This window comes from Hylaeus anthracinus, unplaced genomic scaffold, assembly GCF_026225885.1.
Source record: "Hylaeus anthracinus isolate JK02 unplaced genomic scaffold, UHH_iyHylAnth1.0_haploid 12001, whole genome shotgun sequence".
NCBI lineage: Eukaryota > Metazoa > Arthropoda > Insecta > Hymenoptera > Colletidae > Hylaeus > Hylaeus anthracinus.
In genome coordinates this window covers 3,956,713-3,978,629 of record NW_026534348.1, presented here as the reverse complement: position 1 = coordinate 3,978,629, position 21,917 = coordinate 3,956,713, and the positions used below count along the sequence as shown (strand labels likewise).

Below are 21,917 nucleotides of genomic sequence, written 5' to 3'. Positions count from 1 at the left end.
ATCGTTCAAGTAGTTTTTGAAATTTTTGTGTACATACAAACAAACGCTTCCTCTTTATACATATAGTAATAAGATAAGATAACATTATACTTATATAATTTTGTACTTTTCTCCTATGCTTCTGAATACCAATAAAAAAAAAAAAAAAAAGTAAGCACTAAAGATCTGTCTACGTGAGATCCAAAGCTTCGTCAGCTTCGTCAGGTTCATTCGTCCTTGTCTTTCTGCCCACTTCGACTCCGCCTTGCCCCACACGAGCTGACTTTCACATCTTTTGATCGTTCTCTGAAAGTTCCTTCATTGTTGCAATTGCTATCATTGCGGGACATTGTACCGGCTAATTAATTCAGCTGGAAATGTTAAACGAACGCGCGGGCGCAACCTGCATCCGGAAGGTAAATATCGGGCCCTATCCGCAACGCTATCGCGTGAGTAGCCACAGGCTGAATAAGGGATTGCCGATAATTCGTAATTGCTTGTTATTATCGTGCCGAGAAATCGAACACGTCCGACCGTCGCCGGTTCTTGTCACAGGACGCATTGATGCGTCTATTAGCGCGAATTTGCAAGTATGATTCGATGTAAAAACACCTCGTTCGGCGTGCACCCGTCGCGGTACACCGACGTCCCGAGTCCGTGATTCACATCAACCCACCGTAACAACGATCCTTCCCATTAAACTATTTAATCAAGTCAAGCACCATGATTTATCCCCAATCTATGTATATATATATATATTTCTTTTTTTCAACAACGAAGGCAATCGATGACTCAAACTCTCTCCAATTTTACCCGGACTCGGTCGTGTTTCATTATTTTTCCAGACAAGTGTCCGTAATCGACTTCTAAAAGCTATCATTTCCTCGTTTTGTAATATGCCCAAGTTTGACTAATGAAAGCTAAAACTCGTTACCTAATGTCGTACCGGGAAGTGAGAGACCAGTAATCGACATGCAAATATTTTTAATGTCGATTGCAATTATCACTGGATAATAGCCGTAACTTTTCTATTCGTTTCCGCGTTAACGAGGAGTTCAGCTATTAATTTATATTTGGCTCGATTCGGAAGCTTTCGGAGCAGTTATTAGAATAAAACGCGTCGTTGAAAAATAGGCGGTTGAAATCGACGAAGAAAGTCGTGGAAAATTCTCGAGACCTCGGGCAAACGCAAGACCATCGTATCAGAGTAGTTGCGTGTACGTTGAGGTTGGCCATTATAACACGTCCGCGAGAAACACAAGCGGCCTCAATGAGTCGGCTAATTAGTTTATTACGCCGCGCTAATTTGTATGCCCATAAATCGCGATCGTATGTACGCGGTGCGCGTAATGCGCCAGGCTAATACGCGCTCGCATACGACTGGTTCGAAGCTGGCACATACAGCTACTCGCAAAAGCAACCATCCCTCGCATATTACAATTATTTTCTTGGTACTTCGTACGTTCCGGCTTTGTACAAATTTTCTGCGCCTTCTTGTTGATTGCGTCGACGAAATTACTATTTTATTATCGTTCGTTAAATACTATTTTGCTCTCTGAATAAAAAAAAAATTCAGAGACCTGTAATACCTCGTCCAATAATTTCTCGAAAAGTACACCGAGAAAAGAACACCTCGAGTCTAAAATATACAGGTAAGCGTTATCGAGCACGATCTTTTGTTTACATTCGAGTAAATTAGAATTGCTTGTTCCACTTTCAAATCGATTAAACACTCGGGCGTGCACTTTTGCGAGCAACTGTACATAGTTGCGCGCGAATATGACAGAAAATGACTCGGCAGATTTTCATGCCGCTCTCTCAGAAATCACTCCATCCAATGCCTCTAATCGAGCGTGACGCATCTAATCGGGCATCCGCGATACAGTGTAAGAACGCGTAGCCGCTCGGGAGAAGAAATAAATTAACATCGTAAATTTTCAATACCAGCCGATGAATTAACGACGAGTCAATTAACGCGGTTGCCAACCGGCTGGATCTTCCACTCGCGAGACTGTCGTGCAACGTTTCGTTCGAAAATTTGTTTGCTCCGTTTGTAAACCATACGATCATAATTTTAAGACTTCTCTTTGGCTCGTTCGAGACCTTCCGATCGATAATCCTGCCGAACTCAACTGTTTACGTAGAATCTTTTAAAATTGGTATTGTATCGGAATGTTGGTCAACGTTGCTAGAGACAATCCTTTTGCTAATACGAACCGAAAGCTGACCAACCAAATGAACATAAAATTTTTAGGAAAATTGCAGAGTACAATTTTTAATCGAAGAATGAACCATCGAACGTACACTTGTTCTGAAAAATACCATCCAGTATTACAAGCTCAGTAAAGGGACAAGTATCGAAGAAGTTTGAGACTTGAAGAAAGACTGCTTTAAAGCCCGAACTAAATCGAAATTCAAAAGCTGGGAACGCGTAGAAATTAGGAATGTTCCACGAAGGAAGAACGGGGCTGGATGGCTGGAGCTCGAAGCGTTCTCGAGCAGTCGCTTCCTCCCGGCTGTGAAATTACAGTGTTTACGCGAATTAGATTTCGGTTTCGGTAATTTTCAGTTAATAACGAACCGAACTGGCCAACGAACGAACGAGGATTAAGTGCGGCTTCGGGCCCATTAATGCTATTATAATGTTAAAGGCTACCTACGCCATCCTCGAGCGAACTCTTTGCCCGTACGCACGACGTATTCAACGTTTAATCGCGAAAGCCAACAAAAACGAGAAGGGGGGCTCGGCCGGGCTTAGATCTTGCTTATCGTTCGCATTACGTGCAGGCTACCTGCATTATAAACTCATTCCCGATAAATCGGCCCAACTAACAACGGCTGTTCCTCCTTCCATCGTTTTCCCGTGCCGAGCGGAACCTTCGTGGCTTGATCTCGCTTAAACGGATTTCGAGGCGCGATATCGTGCCTTTTGGAGAACCAATCGAGGAGGTGCCAAGTTCGATATCCTCTGCCGTGCACGAGGATAATCGTTCTCGACCAACCACGACGACGAGAAAGAACAATTTCGCCTCACGAGGTCGAATTTCGAGCATTCATCACTTGGAAACCTTTGAACAAATTTTTTGGTATTCAATTTTTCTCTATGTTATGCCTCTTAAAAATTTAAACAGAATTCTTTGGTTTTTTGTTTGACAAGTTGACACCGGCGCGGTTTTTTAGTGTAGGTGCCGTGACCCTACGCGACAAAATCGTGCCACAGTCAAGTAAGACACTGACCGAGGCGGCGCGGTATCAGGTTGCACTGTTCAGCACACTGTGTGACTCGCCGGTGATGCACGCCGCCTCAAGGAGCAGACACGATATGACCGGTGATGCAACCCGGCGTCGATGTGTTAATGTAAAATGATTTGGTTCGAGCTCTTCTGTGCTCCGTACTCCCGCGTATCGGCTCCTAGCCTTCCTACGACACCCACGCGTGGACGAGCGTTTCCCGCATCGAAAATTTAACTATAACGAGGAATCGGGGGATCCTCGCTAAATTCATTAGCGAGACGAAACCGGTTCGAAGGGCTAAAACGGCTTTGCAAATTACGGATGCGAATTATCAGTAGCAGCTTGTAAGCACGAGGTGGGATCCTTCGGCTGGTATGTCGAGGTATCGATCGCGCGTGAAAATGATTCTGGTCGTTACAAGCGAATCGAGCGCTGTTACATGATCACTCACGGCGTCGAACGTGCCGAAGTGTGGGCTTGTAGGGATCATTAATGCGGCAAGGTCGGTGAAAGGAATGATAGCTCTGTCCTCCTTCGTCTCTCCGTGTCTCGCTGTGTCTCGACGTACCTGCGTGGTCGTGCATACAACCTGATTCAAAAATACCCTGGGAAATATCCTGAGAAATCGATTCCCGAAAATGCCTCGACTACAGAATGCTCCATACGGAAGGTTCGTGCCAAAGGGCACTAGCTCTGTTTGTTTACCAGACTTCGAGATGAATTAAATCACGATACTGCGTGCGAAAGCGGAGCACTAGAGACAGAGTTTGATTGCGAATCCCAAGGTCTATGAAAATTTGATTTTTGGAACGACGATCGGAACTTCTCCTGTAGTTGTTTGTTGTATTTAATCCATAATGCCTTCGAATATTCCAAGTATTCCAAGAGCTCTAATACAGTGGCGTTTAAACCTGCTGGCAGCGGAAACTAAACCACGAGGATTTCCCTGCCCAGTCGGGGGAATCCAATTGAATCGTTAATAACTCGGCGGTCGAGGACCAACGTTAACCATGGTCCGCGCGATTTAGTTTAATTATAACCGTTCGACCGTGCGACAGCACGCTTCGGATTACGTCCAACCACGACCGCGGTTTTCCGTTACAAATCGTTCTGGATAATTTCGTCAGAGTAAGAGCTCAGAGTTCGACGGAGGAATCGGGAGCGAGAGCGATAGTATTCTGCCCTGGATTAGTAAATTATCGAAGAAATAAGATTATTATTTGCTCTGTGTTCGTTACAACATTCTTGAGAAGAGAATATTCGTAGGACTCCTCTAAGTATGGAGAGCACTTTGAAGAGTTTTCCAAATGCTTTCTTCTCAACAAATTCTACTCCTAAATTGAAGAGAGCATTCGTTGGACTCCTCGAAGCATCCATACTACTTTGAAGAGTTTTCCAAATATCTTCTCCTCAACGAGTTCTCATCGAATTCTGTTTAAACGAAATAATAACAAGTGAAATAAGGACGATGGTAAGTCGGTGGACTAAACGAAGACGTCCTTTCGATCCACAGATCATTCGACGCGAGGAGGAGGCGTCGAGCAAGCTGTCCCGCAGACGAGTCCTGCGAGCAGCACGAGCAGCTCGAGCCAGGTGAATCAGGTGAGCCAACCACCTCACCAGCAATCGGCACCGCCACCCACGACCACGACACCTCAATCCACTCAAATGGGAATCTCCACGGAAGAGTCGAGGCCCGAGGAGGAGAGCAACCACCCTAGAGCAGCGCCGACCAGCCCTGAGAGCGAGGCCGAGGCCGACGACTTTGCCCCGAAAAGGAAGCAACGCAGATATAGGACTACCTTTACCAGCTTCCAACTAGAGGAACTCGAGAAAGCTTTCTCGAGAACTCATTATCCCGACGTGTTTACCAGGTAAGTCCAAAGAAATGCTCGGTGCTACTCGATACATTTGTCGGCCCCCCTCGAATAATACCCTAACTCGTCGGCGTACAGTACACGCGCACAGCTTCGACCATTTTCTGCGAGGCAAGCTTGGAACGATCATCGTATTCGGTGGAATTATTGTTGTAAGATCTCGACGAGCAATTATTACTACGAGGTCTCAACCAGCAATTCCGATTATCGTGTCTATTTTCTTCGTGATAGCATAATGCGACGCTAGATCTAATAACGAACGTAATAATTACGTAATGGCCGAGCTCGTAGAGGACGTTTTGTGTTTATATCGAGATAGTGGTCTGTGTAGAGTAACGGTTCTCTGGCGCGAGTTCACCGTCTAAGAAATCTTTAAAGATGTTTGAGTCAATTATTAATATAATTGCTCGACGAGACCTCGGGGAGCTATATATTTTAAACCCAGTACTAAATCCTAATTCGTCCAGGCGTTACGATAATTTACCAGCCAATTGGAAAGCGATATCAGCGATCGGCCGTAGACTAATGTAACGTAACCACTGACCTCGCGAACGGTGATTTACATTTATATCGAGATAATGGTCTTCTTCGTTGCATAGAGAGTAACGGTTCGCTGGATCAGCCTGATGAGTTCAACCAGCCGAGAAATCTTTTTTTTTTTTTTTACGCAAACACGCGCTAAATTAATGGCCGCCTCTATGCGCAACAAAAAAGACCATCATCGGTTCTTGTTATAAATATAAATCACCGCGTTCGTGCGCCGAGCCGTTACCACGGTTCACGACAATTTCCCTGCTCGTGGCACGGAATTCTCGTTGATCCCATTCCTCGAATCATCGTCCCTCCTCGTCGAGAGTTTACGGTGCACCTTGAACGGGACCGATAGGTGGCTCGTGCGCCTCCCGCAGGTCTAGACGATAGAAAAGGTGTCTAGCCGCGTTCGTCGGGTTCCAGGCTCCCCGTGTAACGGGATCCAGATGCAGCGGGGCCACGCGGAGTCAAGGTATCACTTCCTAGCCGAAACATTCCGCTCCCGTGCGCTTTCCTCCCACGTTTCTGGAACCGTTTCAAACGAGACCGCCGAACGCCGTCACCAAAATTCGTCTTTTAATGGATTCGTTAGCTGGGAACGAATTTCAATATTTGTTGAGAGAAAATAATTTGATGTTTCGATATTTGAGGTTTTTCCCGAGGTGTTCTTGATTCAGTGTTCGCGATAGATACAGACTGTCGATGTCCTTTCAAGATTCACGATCCGTGATTAAATCAACACTTTACCAGTGGTTTATTATTACTAAGGTACGTAGTACGATCCCGTTGTACGCTCCCATTATTGTGCGAATTTTGAAACATTGTTCTATAGGATGTTCCCGGATTGCATGGTCAAACTCGAGAGGTGAATTTAGGACCCAAAAAACGAACAAAAATTCGACTATGTTGTTTCTAATAATTTATGAACAGATTTCAATTGAAGTAGAAATTTTCGAGAGTATCGGTCTGACCGTCGAAGTATTAAAATACGATAAGGATTCTAATTTTGATGGATCCTGATCGTTAATGGCTAGAGAATCCGGTGAAATGAACAATTTTTACGGAAAAATTAGCAGAAGTATACGTACAGCGGATTCATCGTCGATCCTCAGATCGTATTTACCGAAGTTCTACGTTGAAAACGCTTCACGGGGAAAATAATCTGATGAACGAAACCGCGGTGTCGGTAAAAATAATAGGCAAACGTGTAATAACAGCGAGTGATCAACGGGACTGGCGTTGGAATCCGGGAAAACTTGCAAGATCTATCGGTCGGCGAAACAGTACGTACTCCGCCATCGATCATCGAGTTTTTCAGGGAGGGGATCGTCGTCATGGAAATTCCACGGCGTCAAAACGATAGTTTAACGTTATTAAGTTCCCGTAGGTTGGATCCAGTTGCTCGCGGTAACGTGCCGGCAACAGGGTGTATCGCAATCTATCCGGGTAGCTTTTTCCTTCGTCTTGTTCCTTCCCCTCCCGCCCCCCTCCCGCCCCGCCGTTCGGACGTGGCTGCTTTCATGCCACGGAACACCCGGTAGGTAGAAGTAACTAATAGCGGTGTAATCGCTCGTAATAGGTCCGGTCCTGCGGCCACGGTATGGGTTCTCGTAATTAACGAACGTAGAGGGGATGTACGTATGCAGAGAAGCGAACCAGCCACGGTGCGCCATTGATAGAGACTTGCCGATCGAAATTCGCTGGCCACGAGGGCAAGGTTAAAATCGCGATCTAATTTACAACGGCATCCACGCAATCCGAATTATTCCGAATTATTCCGAATTATTCTTCGAATTATTCTTCGAAAGTGTAATGAATTTGAGCAAAAGTATCAAGATGCCCTGCTACATATTATACATGTGTAAACCAGTCGCGCTGCTCTCACATACACATTTGTCACAAAAAGGATTATTATTCGTAACTTGCAGTACTACGTGTAAAAATAAAATAACAAATCATCTCAACGAACTAGCTAAGATGGTAAACCGGGGCTTCATAAACTTTTTTCATTCACGAACCGATTTATGATCACGATTGTTCTCCAAAAAAACCAAACCAACAGATATAAAATAAAGATATGCGAATACTTTGAGATGAATGACTAAAAGAGGAAATACTTTCAGAAAGTTACATTTACTCGAACGTACGTATAAAATGATCTCAAAGTTTCGTTAAATTATGTACGTTCTTTTCTTGCTAAAAGAAATGTCACGCAAATCGGTAAAAAAGAAAAAAAAAAAAGAAAAAAACATGGTCCTAAACCTATTTCCCCTCTCAAGTAGAGCTGAGCCTTCGTATCTGTGCTTCCTCAAGAATCCTCTCTTTCGCCTTTAATAATTTGATCAACGACTGCGAACGAAAAACTCAAGGTCCATCTACTTACGGTCGTCCTGGGTCCAGGTCTTATCTCGAAATTCCAAGTCCAGACTCGCGTTTCGAGATAAGACCGCTAATGTCCGTTGGATCCCATCGACGTGAACACCGTAGTCGACCGGCTCCGTTCGGCTTCGTTCGCTCTTCCTTTCTTCGACCAGTCCAACAACAGGAGCGAACGTTAATTTTGCAATTTCCGAGGAGATGATAGATCGCGTCTCGATAAAGAAATCGATCGATTTTTTCGAGCAATTTTGCGGTAATCTATCGTTTCCTTATTGTGGATCATTTCCTCCGTGGCGTCGAGTCGCCGGGTACCTTTTTGCCGTTTTCATATAAATTAATCCCTTCCCCCCGTGGCGATCGTTCCTTGCTCTATCTCTCTCTCTCTCTCTTTTTCTCCTCTCTCAACGCCGTGTTGCGGTATTAATTTCACACTAATTGGATTTTATGGTCGCTTAGGTTTATTGACTAGCTGACCGAGAGGAGGAAAGTCTCGCTCTCGGCCGATGCATATTCATTAGTTGCTTTTACGGAGGAGCCGCGCGCGATCGGTTCAACGAAATGCACTCTCGCCGTTCCCTATGACGTTCCTCGTGCGATTTTCGCGAGGAAGCAAGCTCTCCGAAACACGTCTCGTCAGATTCGTCCCGATCGACCGACCCGACGAAATCCGCTGAATGAAAGATTTCTATACGCGGAGGATGTCGTAAGCCCTGGTACGCAGCCACTTACTTTTACGAGCTCTTAAGATCTAATTTAGATTAGAATCGTGTGGCTCGAGCTACCGTGGCTCGGCTAATCGTTCCACCCGATTCCTACCAGCTCGGATACCACGCTATTGGTTCATATTTTTCCTGCCACTCGTTTCTCTTCTCGCTTCCCTACGTCTTTTGTCTCTTATCGACGAGGGGACAGGACTCCGAAAGAGAGAGAAAAAAAAAAAAAAAGAAACTGTATCCTGGTTTCACTTATGAAATCTATCGCTCGAAACGCGCCACGGAAGATCCACCTGTTTTCAGAGGGCAGGGAACACGGTTCTCGGTAAATCATTCCGAGGAATACCTTTATATCCGTGGGGTGGGTCGGTGGTGAGTTTAATAAGGATGATTGTTTCCAGTGATCCGTGGAACGGAACCAGTTCCATGGAGCTCTCCCGTCTGCCTTCTCGGCCCCTGTCCTTCGTCCCCCGTCCCTGTCCTCCGTCCCTTTCCCCCCCCCCCATCCACCCCTTCAGGTTCCATCCTCTTGTCCTGACCGGTAACATCTCCTGTCATTAATCGAACGTCGAGTCATGCTCCCGATTAGAAACGCCGCCAGCTCCCACCGATCCGTTAGATTCGTTTCTTAGCAAATGAGATTAGTGCTCTCGCCACCGCTAATTAGAAACATCGTCGAAAATCACGGCCGAAAGCGTCCCCGATTTTCGCTCTCTGCATTAGAAAAAACGAGCCGCTCACGGCACCTAGCTCCGAGCGAAACGATACGATCCGCGTGTGTCGCGACTCGATCGATTCTGCCCACGTTCTTCCAATTAGCGTTGTTTCGTGTAACCGTTTCGGTTGAATTTTTCATCGTGGAGGAATTACGAGTGGAACACTCGTTGTTCGGGGATAAGTAGCGGAATGGTAAAGTAGCTAATCGTCGTGTAATTAAGATAGAATAACGAAGTGGCGATAATAGGAACGAGGAAGCGGTAACGCAGAGAGGTGTTTTGTTAGGTATTATACGTCTCGATGATTGTAACAGGTATTATTGTACAGAATACGTTATGCAACGGATCGACGTCTGTTCTAATCGGATAAGGATATACAGGGTGTCCCAAAAATATTGTAACACCTTGAAACAGGTGGTTCGGGAGGTGATTCGAAACAACTTTTTCCTCAGCGAAAATGTTGTCAGAGGTTTCGTTGAAGAGATATCAACGGAAAACACTGACCAATCAGAGCGCGAGGATGCCGATGGAGCGCTCGATTTACGAATTGAACGACTGCATCTCACCTCGACCATAGTTCAATCTCGACCAATCTCGACTAATTGCCGATCGTTGAAGATCCTTCTTTTTTATTCTTTGCTGCTACCGCGTGGCAACGCAATGCGTTAACCATATCTACTACGTTGCATTTCGTATATATTCCCTCGCAAACTCGAGGCCAAACCGATGACTTAAATCCCTCCTAAAATCGTCCAGCCTACGACACACCTCAATTTCCTACAAATCTTTCGATCTCGAGCCGAAAAAATGATCGATCCAACGTGAAACGGTCTGAGCCCCTACGCGCGTATCGCGGATGATCCCGTCGCGCCCAATTTGTTCTTTCTGCGTTAAAAGCGGGATGAATTTTTTTGCGAAACTCCTATTCGCGCTGTTTCGTTTCTTACCGCTCGCGGTGAGGTTCCCGAAAAGGAAGAACGAACGGCGCGGCAAAGGTTCGTCGAGATTCGTTCGTGGTTCGATCGACGACAGTGTGGCTAATCAGTAATTGCCTCTCCACGCCGCACGCGTGTTAAGCGCGAATTACGCACGCGTTTCGCACGCATTACGCGGCCCGCTACCGACATCCATTTCGTCTCGCACTATCGCAATCGTAGCGGCGAGGGTTCTGGTTTGTTTCGCTGAAAAATCGACTTTTTTTGTTAATTGCGCACCCTAGGAGTCTCAAACTGCGTCATTTAGGTTTTACGACGATACTGGGAGGTTGGACGTGATTGGTGTCGGGTCGAAGGGACATTGTACGAGACGAGGAGTACCTGTCGATTAAAGTCTTTAACCCTTTATTTACTGACGGGACTTGTAAACTCTATAAGATGATACAAGATCAAGATGGACGTCTAGACTTTGAAAACTTTTGAGAAATTCAGTAAATAAGGGGTTCTATGAAGTTAAGTGTAAACAATGTTAATTGAAATTTAAACTAGGTATCCCTAAATATTCCCAAAATATAGCAAATGTAGCATCCCAAAAATGTGAAAACAAGTCTTGTTCAGAAGAAATAGAGAAACTCCCTTACTCCTACGGAGTCGCGTCACTTCGCAAGTACTACTTCCAACTGTTACAATTTAAACCGAATTAACTTCCATCCTGGCCAACTTTGTGGAAAGCATCCTATCTTCGAACATCGTGGAAACGGTTCGGCCATCGCCGTGTCGTTTCTGCGGCAATTGCCGTTTCGAGCGCAACATTCTAGCAGCGTCCGAGACGTGTGATTTATACCAAGATTAATGGCAGAATTCCGAGGGTTGTTCGTTGACCAACCCGATCGTTAGAGTCGAGATGGATCGCATCGCATTATGTACGGATGTGTTACCTCGTAGCTACCAGCTTTTCTATCGGCTTGCTCGTCACAGAACTGGCACGTTCAGTACGCGCCTTCGAGACATATAAAACTACCGACCGGTCTCAAAGGATTACGCGTGTCCTGGCAATTTAAAAACGTTCGAGAATCGTCTTTGATTGATATCCAACACGTGTTCTAAGCCACGCCAACATTGCTCTGAAAACTAATCCGAGGAATGACGAGGTCTCGAGAGGATCTCTCGTTGGTAATGGTGTTATTTAGCGACGAACAAAACATCGGATTCAATTTGCAGTGGTATCTGGAGAAACGGAGTGTGCTGGCGGTTCTGTGGAACGTTTCGTGTCCTGGGCTTGCTAAGTGGACTCGTCAGTGAGGCCAGGATGTTTGGTAGTCGGTTGGAGATCGTTTATACATGAATGTTAGGCGAAACCGAGTACTTGTGAGAAACGTGCGAACGCGCGATGTCCCTCTAGTGCCGAGTACAGAACGCGCCACCACACGAAGTAACCGTGTGATATAATCAGGCTGAGGCGCGAATTAGGTACCTTTTTCGCGGTTTATCGTAAAAATATGCTAGGTAATGTAGGTGCAATCTTTATCTAACGCTCGATCTATCGAAGAAGCCGTGCTTGCTCATCGAACGGTTTCCAAATGAAGTGCGCCTGTTTGAGACGCCTTAATGGAAAGGAGGAACAGAACGATCCCGAACAAAGAAAAGACCTGGCAGCCCCGAGGGCGACTGACCAGGATCGCGTGACGCACAATGGAGAGATCTAAGAAACATGTAAAAAGGGGAAGAGTTTTTCCCTTAAAGCTAGAATTTCCGCAAATCAGACGACGTCCAGGGCTGACGACGACGATTCCGAGCGTGTTAAACAATAATAATTAACGTTGCGCCACTAGGGACAATCACGGACTCGGCAGCGCTCGGCGACTGACTGGCCCGACCTCCGAGGTTAATTAGATAATGTAATTGTCCGGCAATTACTCGAATTACCCGCGCGCCAAGCCTCTTGGCCGCACCGCACGGCATCGCACACGCCACTCGCGCTCGTTCTTTCTCCCTCCGACTCTCTCGCTTGGTCCTGGTCGCGCACACCACCTGTTATTTTCCTCTTCGTTCAATCGTACGAGGTTTGTGGAAACGCGAAAACCTCAGACGGTGCCGCCGCCGTGTAAAAATAACGACTCGCGCGAACGCGTTGCAAATTAGTCTCTGCACGACTCTTTCAACGCTCGGCGATTGATGCGACGCGCAGGGGAGCGGTCGATTTCGGAGTTGGGCAAAATGAAGTTATAAAACTGATAAAAATTGAGGAAGAGATGTTTGTTAACGTCGCGTAGATATGTTCTTTCAAGGAAATCAAATTTGAGGACGTTGTCGTTTTTAGTGCGAGATATTATAATCTGTAAATATGAATAAAAATAGAAGAGGGGATAGATGATCGTGACGAATAAAAAGGCAACGAAAATTCGTTGGTGTAAAAAAAAAAAAACAAAAAAATTGCAAAACAGGAAGGAAGAGCAAATGAACTAAACACAAGGGCGTTCCAATCTATCTATTCAAAGTGATGCTTCACTTAGAAACCAGTTATCCCGTCGACGTGAAATTTGAGGCGCGCCTCCATCATCCGAACGTGCAATTATTCGTGAACTCCGTTATCGGGAACGTTTCATTATCGTCGCGGAGTAGCCCTCTTCTTATCGAACCAGTCTCCCACAACGGTACAAATTAATTATCGCAGAAATACGGCATGAATGGTAATATCATTAAAGCGATGTAATTACTGTTCGGATTTTGAAGAATACTCGATCGCGTACAGCCGCCTGTTATTTTCCTATCCGACGAAGCGAACGCGCGGCGTGTAAAAATAACGATCGAGCGAACGCGTTGCAAATTAGTCGGTGTGCGTATCGGCTCGTTCGACGAGAGAAACAACCGTCTCGTTCCTGGCTTCGAGCAGGATTTTTGCATAGCTTCGCGTAATTTATTTCTACCAAGCGATGTTTATTCATTATTCGCTCCAGATAACAGATGAACTTAACGAGGCGAGACGAGTAACGTAACGAGAACGAACAAACGACACGGGGAACAAATTAACGCGTACAGAGCGAAAGAAGAAACAAAAAAAAACACGACAACATTGTTGCAGAACCTTAATAGGCGGAGATAACGCCGACCGAATAAACCTTGGAAGAGGAGAGGTTGAACGGAGAGGTTTTTCTTGAGATATTAGATGATCGATAAAGTGGTCAGATTATTCGATTTAATAATTACTCCGATAAGCTCCTGTTCGGATAAGGCGATAATATTCTCTAATTAAAAATCTTTTATCCGACGAGTTATCTTGTATCTTTCACTGGACATTCGAGATTTTACGTCGGATAAGAACTTTGCCTGTCGAGTGAACAATCTATGTCAACATCTCGTCAAAGCGTCGTCAAATGTTTTTCAAAATCGAATGGCGCCAATGCTCCGCATACCATCGTGACTCATTGCACGAAATTTCATAAATACATAATAAGCCACTTGTGAGATATGATGCAAAACAGAGGCCAGTATGTGCGCGTACACGCGTCCATACGTACAGAATATTTTCTAAATGCGGATGACGTCAACGGCCCATAGATAAGTCACCGTTCACAATTTTCTGATAAACCAGTCTTGATAGACAAAGCAGCACAAAAATCAACACGGATACGTACTGAATTTCTGAGCCCAAAGAATACCGCGAGAATAATGTAATTTTTCCCACAAAATTCTCTCGATATCAAAATAAAAAACAAATCAGTATCCACGTTGGGGAGAATGGGAGCACGCCCCCAATCCACGGAACAGTTGTCGTCGCGGGTAATTGAAAAGTAGAATAAAAATAGGAGCAGATAGAGTGGGCAGCAAGGCGAGAAAGATTGCAAAGAAGCTCGAGTTTAATCCACTTAGCGGTCGCTTTGATTCAAAGCGCGGGTCTCGGCGTGCTCTATCACGACGCGATTACGAAACTGCGGTTCCGTTCTCGCATTGGTTCCGAAGCATGATTGCGAGCGCGGCTGTTGCGGCAACAACGTCATATCGTAGGAAACGCGAGCGTTTTACTTCCTCTCTTGCATGTCCACGGTTCGCACGATCGCGAACACCATTAACGCGTGTCTCAACCTCGACGGGAGGAAACGAGCGTTTTCGCGATACAAATACACCTGACGTCATCGACCAGACACAGAAGTGGGAAGACGTTTATTCGAATAATGTCAGCTTCTCCCAAAAGTTCCTTTCGTTTCGTTAATAAGTAACAAATGCACGATATTTTATGTTTTATGTTACGTTATTGAATTGTGCACGATTCATTTTGCTCCATTACTGGTACAACGTAAACATCTAAGAAATTAGAATCCAGCGTAATTACGTGTCGGAAAAATATTTTTCGAAACAGTTTTTAAAATGTATCGGAAGTAGTAGTAATTTAAAATTACTTTTTTTATTCCATCAAAATATTCCTGTTACTCAGGCATATTACTAATTTGTAATATATAATGAATTTAGATTGTCTATATATATATATAAACACTGTCACAGAAAACGATTTATTCGCGTGGATGGTTGGTAATAATTATTTCAGTCAAAGATCTGTGGCGCGGGAGCTCGATAAATATCACGCAGAGGGAGTGAGTTCAAAATTTCTGAAACGCGGTTTGGTTTTTATGTGCAAAGTGCAGAACTTGTCGAATTTTTTAAATATCTCGTTCCACCCGAGTCTTTCGAACGTAAGAAAATTGTTCCAGTGAACTGCTCCAAAACTAGCGAAACTTCTTGTCTCGTAGCGCTATCAGGATCTTGAAATTTTGTTACAGCGTTCGAATAATCTGTCTGTTAATCGTATGATGATGAATGATTGCTTGGCACAAGAGCATCGAGGCCTGAGTCTGCGTGGCCTCTCCTACAAAGAGCAGTTTGAAAACGCGAAAAGGTTAAAGTTCGTAATCCAGTAAGATCGATTAGCAGCGAGAATGACGAGAGACGAACTAAATAAGAAGGAAAGGGTAAGCCGTGTCTAATCAGACGTCGACTCCCGGTTGCTCCATCGCGTTAATGGTCACGCTGCATTGTCTGTAAATGAGCTTCCAGCTTCGAAGTAGCCTCGCTCGCCAGACCAGAGTTTCTGCGATTTTTTCTCGTCTTTGAAAATTCAAACTTGCCCGAAAGGTCACCATTTTCACACAGTTGCTAATATTCAGGAGGCCGTGACCCATCGAGCGTCGGAAACTACGCGTGTTTCGGGAGTACAACCCCGAGGAGGACCTGTCTGGGATCGATCTCTTCTAAATATACACTGCGCCAAGAGCGAAAGAAGTTACGATTCCTTATTAACGAGAATTTCGCTCGTCTCTGTGGACAGAGGAGTGACGCGATTCGCGAAACGAGTTGCACAAGGCTTCTGGCAAGGAGCCTCGCGCAGCCCGTTATGTCGAACGCGCGACTAATCTCTCCGTACGTGTATCGTAGAGTACTCCGCAACTAGCACACATTTCCCATGGCAAGGACACATCGAAGAAGGGGGAGATACGTAATAACAACGATACGCGGGAATCCAGGGTAACCGAGCGGCGGAGTCGAGCCGAGTCGAGCCGAGTCGCAGTGAACGGCGGGTGTAATTAGGGACGCCCCGTCTAACCGCGAAATTTCGTGATCTTATTAAATCCAGAAGGACGCTCGCGAGCAACGCCGGAGAAAAAGGGAAAGGCTAAATTATTATTACTACTCAGGCCAAGGTGCTCCCCGTTCGGGCTGCCCGAGCGCTCTTCAGCGTCGCGTTAAGGCTACCCCGGTTACACGTGAGAAATCGATCGTAGATTAAAAAGCAACGAGGACATAAAATCTTTACGAGCAGTTTTACGAACGCTTTCCTTTCAGCCACCCTTCTCCGACAGATAAATAAGGTTTATTAAAGAAACATGTCACGCGCAATAAATACGCGATAGGATCGCGTTCTGTCGCCATCTTGGATTTCTAAGGGAGGCAGGCACGAACAACCCTCGAATTTCAGGCGTTTAACCAGTAGTCAGCTGTGTTCGACGTGTACACAGTGTTTCGTCTCGCGACGAGTAAAAAAGTAGCGACCATTGTCTATTTAAACTGGAATTTCAGTGAAGACTAAAACGTATTCTGAAATTTCAAGATTATGATAGGATGATTAACCTTTTCGCCGCGCGACTTGCGCGTCGCAACTAACTGGTTGAATTCGGAAAGATGGAAGAATTTTTCATTCGCGAAACACTGTAAACAGCGGCCCATGAACATTTAAAAATCCCGAAAATCAGCCGAACTTTCGGGGCTTCCCAAGCTCGAAAGGAATCGAGCGTGTGCGTTATCCGCGGAAAGGTGGAAAAGGAGACGATAAAAGGGACGAATGGTAGTAATGAATCCACAGCGCGGCGCAAATCGACGCAGTCAATTTTCGAGTTCGAGGGTCCCTGTAATTTCGAGCGGGGCAGTGAAACGTTGGCTCCCGAGTGCTCGAATGCGCCTAAGCACGAGATTGAAACGACGGTGATCGAACCGAGCAAGCGGCTTCTGTGCGCCGCGATATAATCATCGAGATTTCCCTGCGATTTCGTGGAACATCTGAGCAATTTGCGTGCGAGATGAGAAACCCCGCGGGCCCTCCACCGAGAGACACACGCGGCGATGTTTCAGCGATTTCGTCGGACACCGACGTCGTAATCATCGGTCAATCCTTTTCGGCGCCGCAGAAAGCCCAGAAATCGAGAAACGAGAGGGGTTTCCGGTGTTCGTTTTGCCTGAAAGTAGAGTGAAAGTTGCCTAACGCTCGCCGATCCTCTAAACCTCTTCAATCTCTGCCGCTATTCGATGTAAACACCATCTGGAAATCACTGCGCGAAATAACCGCGAGGTTGGAGCTAAGCTACGCGATACTCGAATAAAAATTTGTTGCTTCTTGGCTATTTGACTCGAAAGAATTTATCGATTGATACCAAAAAAAGAAATATACATAAAAATATAAAATATAAGTACGTAAATATAAATAAATATGTATAAAAAGTAAATTAAACTTTTATCCAAATGAATAAATCGTAAGTGTAGTGTGCATTGACCCTTTAAAAGATCAGGTGTGGTTCATATGCTACGGTGAATTTGATAAATATTCCAGAATTTATCGCGTTCACCAACTTTATTGGGGATTATGCATAATCCCTAGTTTATCGCACTCGCCGAACATACATATACATAATCCAAGTAAAAACAAGAGAAGTCTTGTCCTAACTGCGGTATTAATTTGGTCTTCAATTCTTAATCGTATTTACACAACTAAAAATGTAGCAATTCGCGTTGATATCTTTCGAATTGATGCTTTATTAAAGTTGCTATTCCTATCGCGCCAACGTTATAGTAAAACGACTCGGAAGAAATACCGGATCAAATAAATATTACGGATGCAAATGAACGTCGTCTTCGCGCACTATAAATTTCACGAGATATTTCGCAACATGTCATCGTTTCTCGTATCGCGAACGTCTACTTTTTCACCCATAAAGATCCAGTGCAAAAAGCATGCATATTAAATAAACATAAATACGTGCGGCATCTACTAATTATTGACACGCGTTGGATTTCTTTTTCTCTTGCTGACACGGTATGTTAACATTTACGTAAATAATAATCACGACGATTATTATATGTTGTAGTTATTCCGGTTCTTGTTAACATCAGCGTAAACAGAATATTTCAATTAGTATTTCTATATAGAAAATATTCATAACACGTCCTAGTAAAATAACTTTACTTGTCGGTTATATTTTCGTTGTTCGTTTTAGTAGCGTCAAAGAAAGTACACTCCTGGCAAAAGGATGTAATAACGCTCGATTTAATACCGAACGTGTCGAAGATTAAATTACAATTTCTAAATCGATTCGCGTTACGTTTAATATCGACACATTTTATGCAACTGATAGAATAACAAGCATGTATCGAGTCTGAATAAATAAACGCGAGCAAGGTCTTTCTTCCATCAAAGAAAAACGTGTAAAAAATTCAATAACCACGGTGCTTTATTCGAAATCGAACGAAGACGAAAAGTCCGTTCGTTACTGGAGAGCCACTGTTAGCTAATCCCAAAGCGGAAGCGTCGACGACGTCGTTACGCAAGACGTCGGCGATTTTAAGATTGCGACTGTCAATCGTTCAATTTGTTGTAAATAATCGCGGTATCCTCGAGGCATGTAGTTACACGCGTGAATAAATTTTATTAGACGCGTAAGCGCGCGAGATTATCTATGTATTCGCGCAAGAACGAGCAGCCATGAGAGTGATCACACTCTGTTGCCCTGGCTTCGATCGATCGCCGATTGAATTGAAAATCATGCATAATACCAGGAGACATAATGCAATTAAGTGATATATTACGAACGCTCGATCGGCTAATCCGTGCGACAGCCGCAAACCTAATTACCTTAACGAATGCACGATCATATTTCTGTCGCGCAGATATCGCCGGTTTGTTTTTCTCTCCCCTCGTCCGACTATATCGCGCTAATTTTTTGCCACGATCAAGATTAACGCGTTGAATAAAACATTCGATACGACGTCTGTTTCGAATGGAAATCTAGTTAATTTCTTGCGGGGAAAATGGAAGGCCAAACGCACCGATAGCGCCGAGCACGACTACTTATCGCGATTATTAATTAATCGATTCGCTGATCGCTCGATTTTGTTTCCAGGGAGGAGCTCGCCATGAAGATCGGTCTCACGGAAGCGCGAATACAGGTGAGTACAGCGGCGACGGTTGTTTTGTCGATAATTAGATTAGTGGGTTGGTTAAGCGTTGCGAGCAAGTGTTTAACTTTGTCAAACCGTTAAGCTACGATTTAAGCTGCAACAGCCTGGATATCAAAATGTGACGTTTACATTTGACCCGAACAATACAGCGCGGGCCAGGCTCGTGATAATTAGTTTTGACCCGAATATCCGACCACGTGTCTCGCACGTGGTTGTAGCTCAAGGGGCTAAGAGTCGAACGATTTAATTCTGTTTACAAGCTTTGCGCTTTACCAGTTTCTTGCCCGAGTGACGCAAGAAGCCTTTAACGATAAATAATTAGAGCAAGAATGTAATGCAAATGAACATAAAATTAGAAAAGATTTATGAGATATCGGTACATTGGAGGAACAGGTTTTCACGTGTAACTTTCCACTCGATTGTCACGAGCTGAAATCTTTAATCGGATTAGACATCTGCTCGCAATGCTGGTTATTCCATTACTGCGAACGAGTCGAGATATAATTTCGATCTATTCCAAAAGCACGATAAAAAAGAAACAAGCTCGAACGGCACAGAGGTGGGCTTGGAGCGAATTTTCAGAGTCACGTGACGATTCCCCGAGCGGGCAAGTGTCCACGCGAGTTAGTTGCACGAACAGCCGGCCAATTTGCTCAATTAGTTTAATTTATTCGCGGTATTTACCCGCTCGTAAGCTTTGGCCTCCTCGTTCTCCTCTTACTTCGGCGACCTTCCCTTTTCTCGACGCGTGTCTTTCTCGCCCGGCCAATGGCGCGTTTTCATTATACTTGCAAATTCGTCACCATCCGTCGCAAATAGACGATTCATCCGGATTTCGGAGTTATTATACGAGCGCACACCATGAGAACCACTGTTTAAGTGAATGACACGGGTACACCGGGCTCACAGTCGCGTTAATCATTTTCAGGAATCCCTGAACACGATCCGCGCGGACCACGACGATATCCACGCGAGTTCGCTAAAAATATATATTCCCTTTCGGCCACGAGACGTGTAAATTGTCCCGTGGCCGTAATACAGCGAAATAAACGCGCGTTTATTCAACGAAACGCCGTCGGGGACGATTCGGCTCCTTCAAGGAAATTCAAGAATGTTTTTTCGAGGCTTGAATACAAAGGAATCCGAAGCAATACGGAATTTTACTTGGCTGTGATAGCTACTAGGATTCAATGTCGTCTTAGAACTCTATCTTTGAGGTACCAGTACCTTGAGGTACCAGTACGTAGCGAGTCGATAGACAGCGAAACGCCGTTGGGCTCAGATGTACGTACCCCAACGTCGAGGAATACTCCCTCCAGGGGATATTAATTTCTGATCTACCGTAAAGCACGATTATTTAAGGAAGAGTATTCCGTTCGAGGAAGCGCGGCCGAAGAAGGAGCATCGATGAAAGGGGGAGAGACAGAGATGAGGCAACCGGCGTCCGCGTAATTAATGCGGCACGATTAAGCACGAAACGACTAGGTTCCGGCGGCGGCGGATCGTGGTTGCGTTTTGTTTTAAAAGCAGCAAGTCGGATGTTTAGCTCCCTGCTGGGGGCAATCCTGCTCGCCGTGGGGGGTCCTGGCACCCGACCCCCCACACCCCGTCACCTTTAACTCCCCGTACGCCTAGCAACGACTTTGCATGGTCCCGCGTGTCTGGACCCATCCGAGGAACACACACGTTTCGCTAGTCTTCCTATCTGATCCTTTTGTGCGGTGTCCCTGCCGAGGTCGCCGCAAAAAAACCGACGTAATTACGCAATCGAACGATTAGGAACGCGGGAGAAAATGTATCGTGAGTGCAGTTCGTTGGTCAGGAGTTGACGAAGCAATACGGAATTCGCTGTCACGTAACGGCGATAAAAATAAAACCGACTGAATAATACTGCTCTCGTACACGTCGAACACGTATTTTCCCTGTAATTAATTATCAAAGATTAACGTACGTTTCCAAGACGGAGTCTCCTTAAGACGACGGCTCTCCAAGACCCAAGACATTCAAGAAATAGAAGCATAGAAATGTGTAGGAGGCATCAGGAATCTCGTCAGCGACAGACTACCCTAGGATCGACGATCCAGCGAGTCACGAAAACGCGTTTATCGCGTCGACCGGATCGATCGTCGATGCGCAGAGTCATCTCAAAACATGTCTACATCTCCACGCGGTACTTTTGACCTTTCTGAAGAGCAGGAACACGACACGAAGCTCTAGTTTAACGAAGAATCTCAGTTACCAATGGATTATGTATCTTGGATGGATTTTGTTTCGTCCTTTGTAAAAGAATTGTCTCTCAACGACACTGGTGCATGATTTGCAGGTAACAAGTTCTCTCGAAGAAACAAACGTCAGGTCGATGATACTTGTTATCAAGAATGTATATTTCTATATCGACGAGGAAGAAAGTAGAAAAACAACGAAGTAAAAATAACACGAACAATAAAAGCCATCCCACGATGGAGACGCAAGCTTTTCGTCCAATTTCTCTAACCTTTAATAACGCGTTTCCGCGCATACAGGCCCCTACGATTCAATCCCAACCCCTTCCGAAGAAATTGCTCCTCCAGGCCCTCGCGAGTAAGCAAACAACCCTCGCGGGTAACTGGAAACCCGCTCGAGAAAAGAAAGCAACGAGCTCGTCCTTCGTTACAAATTGCTTCTCGAAAAGTTCCATTGGAAGTCTCGCTTGTTCGCGGTTACGGAAGAACGCGTACGAGGTGTTGTTCCCGACTTCATCATCGAGGACAACGAGGACTCGACGGTCGCCGAGCGTGTCCGTGTCGTCATTGCGCCCTGTCACGAGAACACGACGACCGAAATTCGTCGGAGTGG

General features: G+C 45.2%; 1 protein-coding gene across 3 annotated transcripts in view; it reads left to right on the top strand.

Annotated features, from left to right (window-relative positions):
- The window catches only part of LOC128890999 (homeobox protein aristaless-like), a 121,412-nt gene that overhangs the window by 68,421 nt on the left and 31,074 nt on the right, over positions 1–21,917 (top strand). For all 3 annotated transcript variants that reach the window (XM_054150113.1, XM_054150112.1, XM_054150111.1), the window contains exons 2-3: positions 4,727–5,087; positions 19,025–19,070. In XM_054150113.1, the coding sequence (XP_054006088.1) occupies positions 4,727–5,087; positions 19,025–19,070 (407 nt within the window). The remainder of the gene's footprint in view (positions 1–4,726; positions 5,088–19,024; positions 19,071–21,917) is intronic.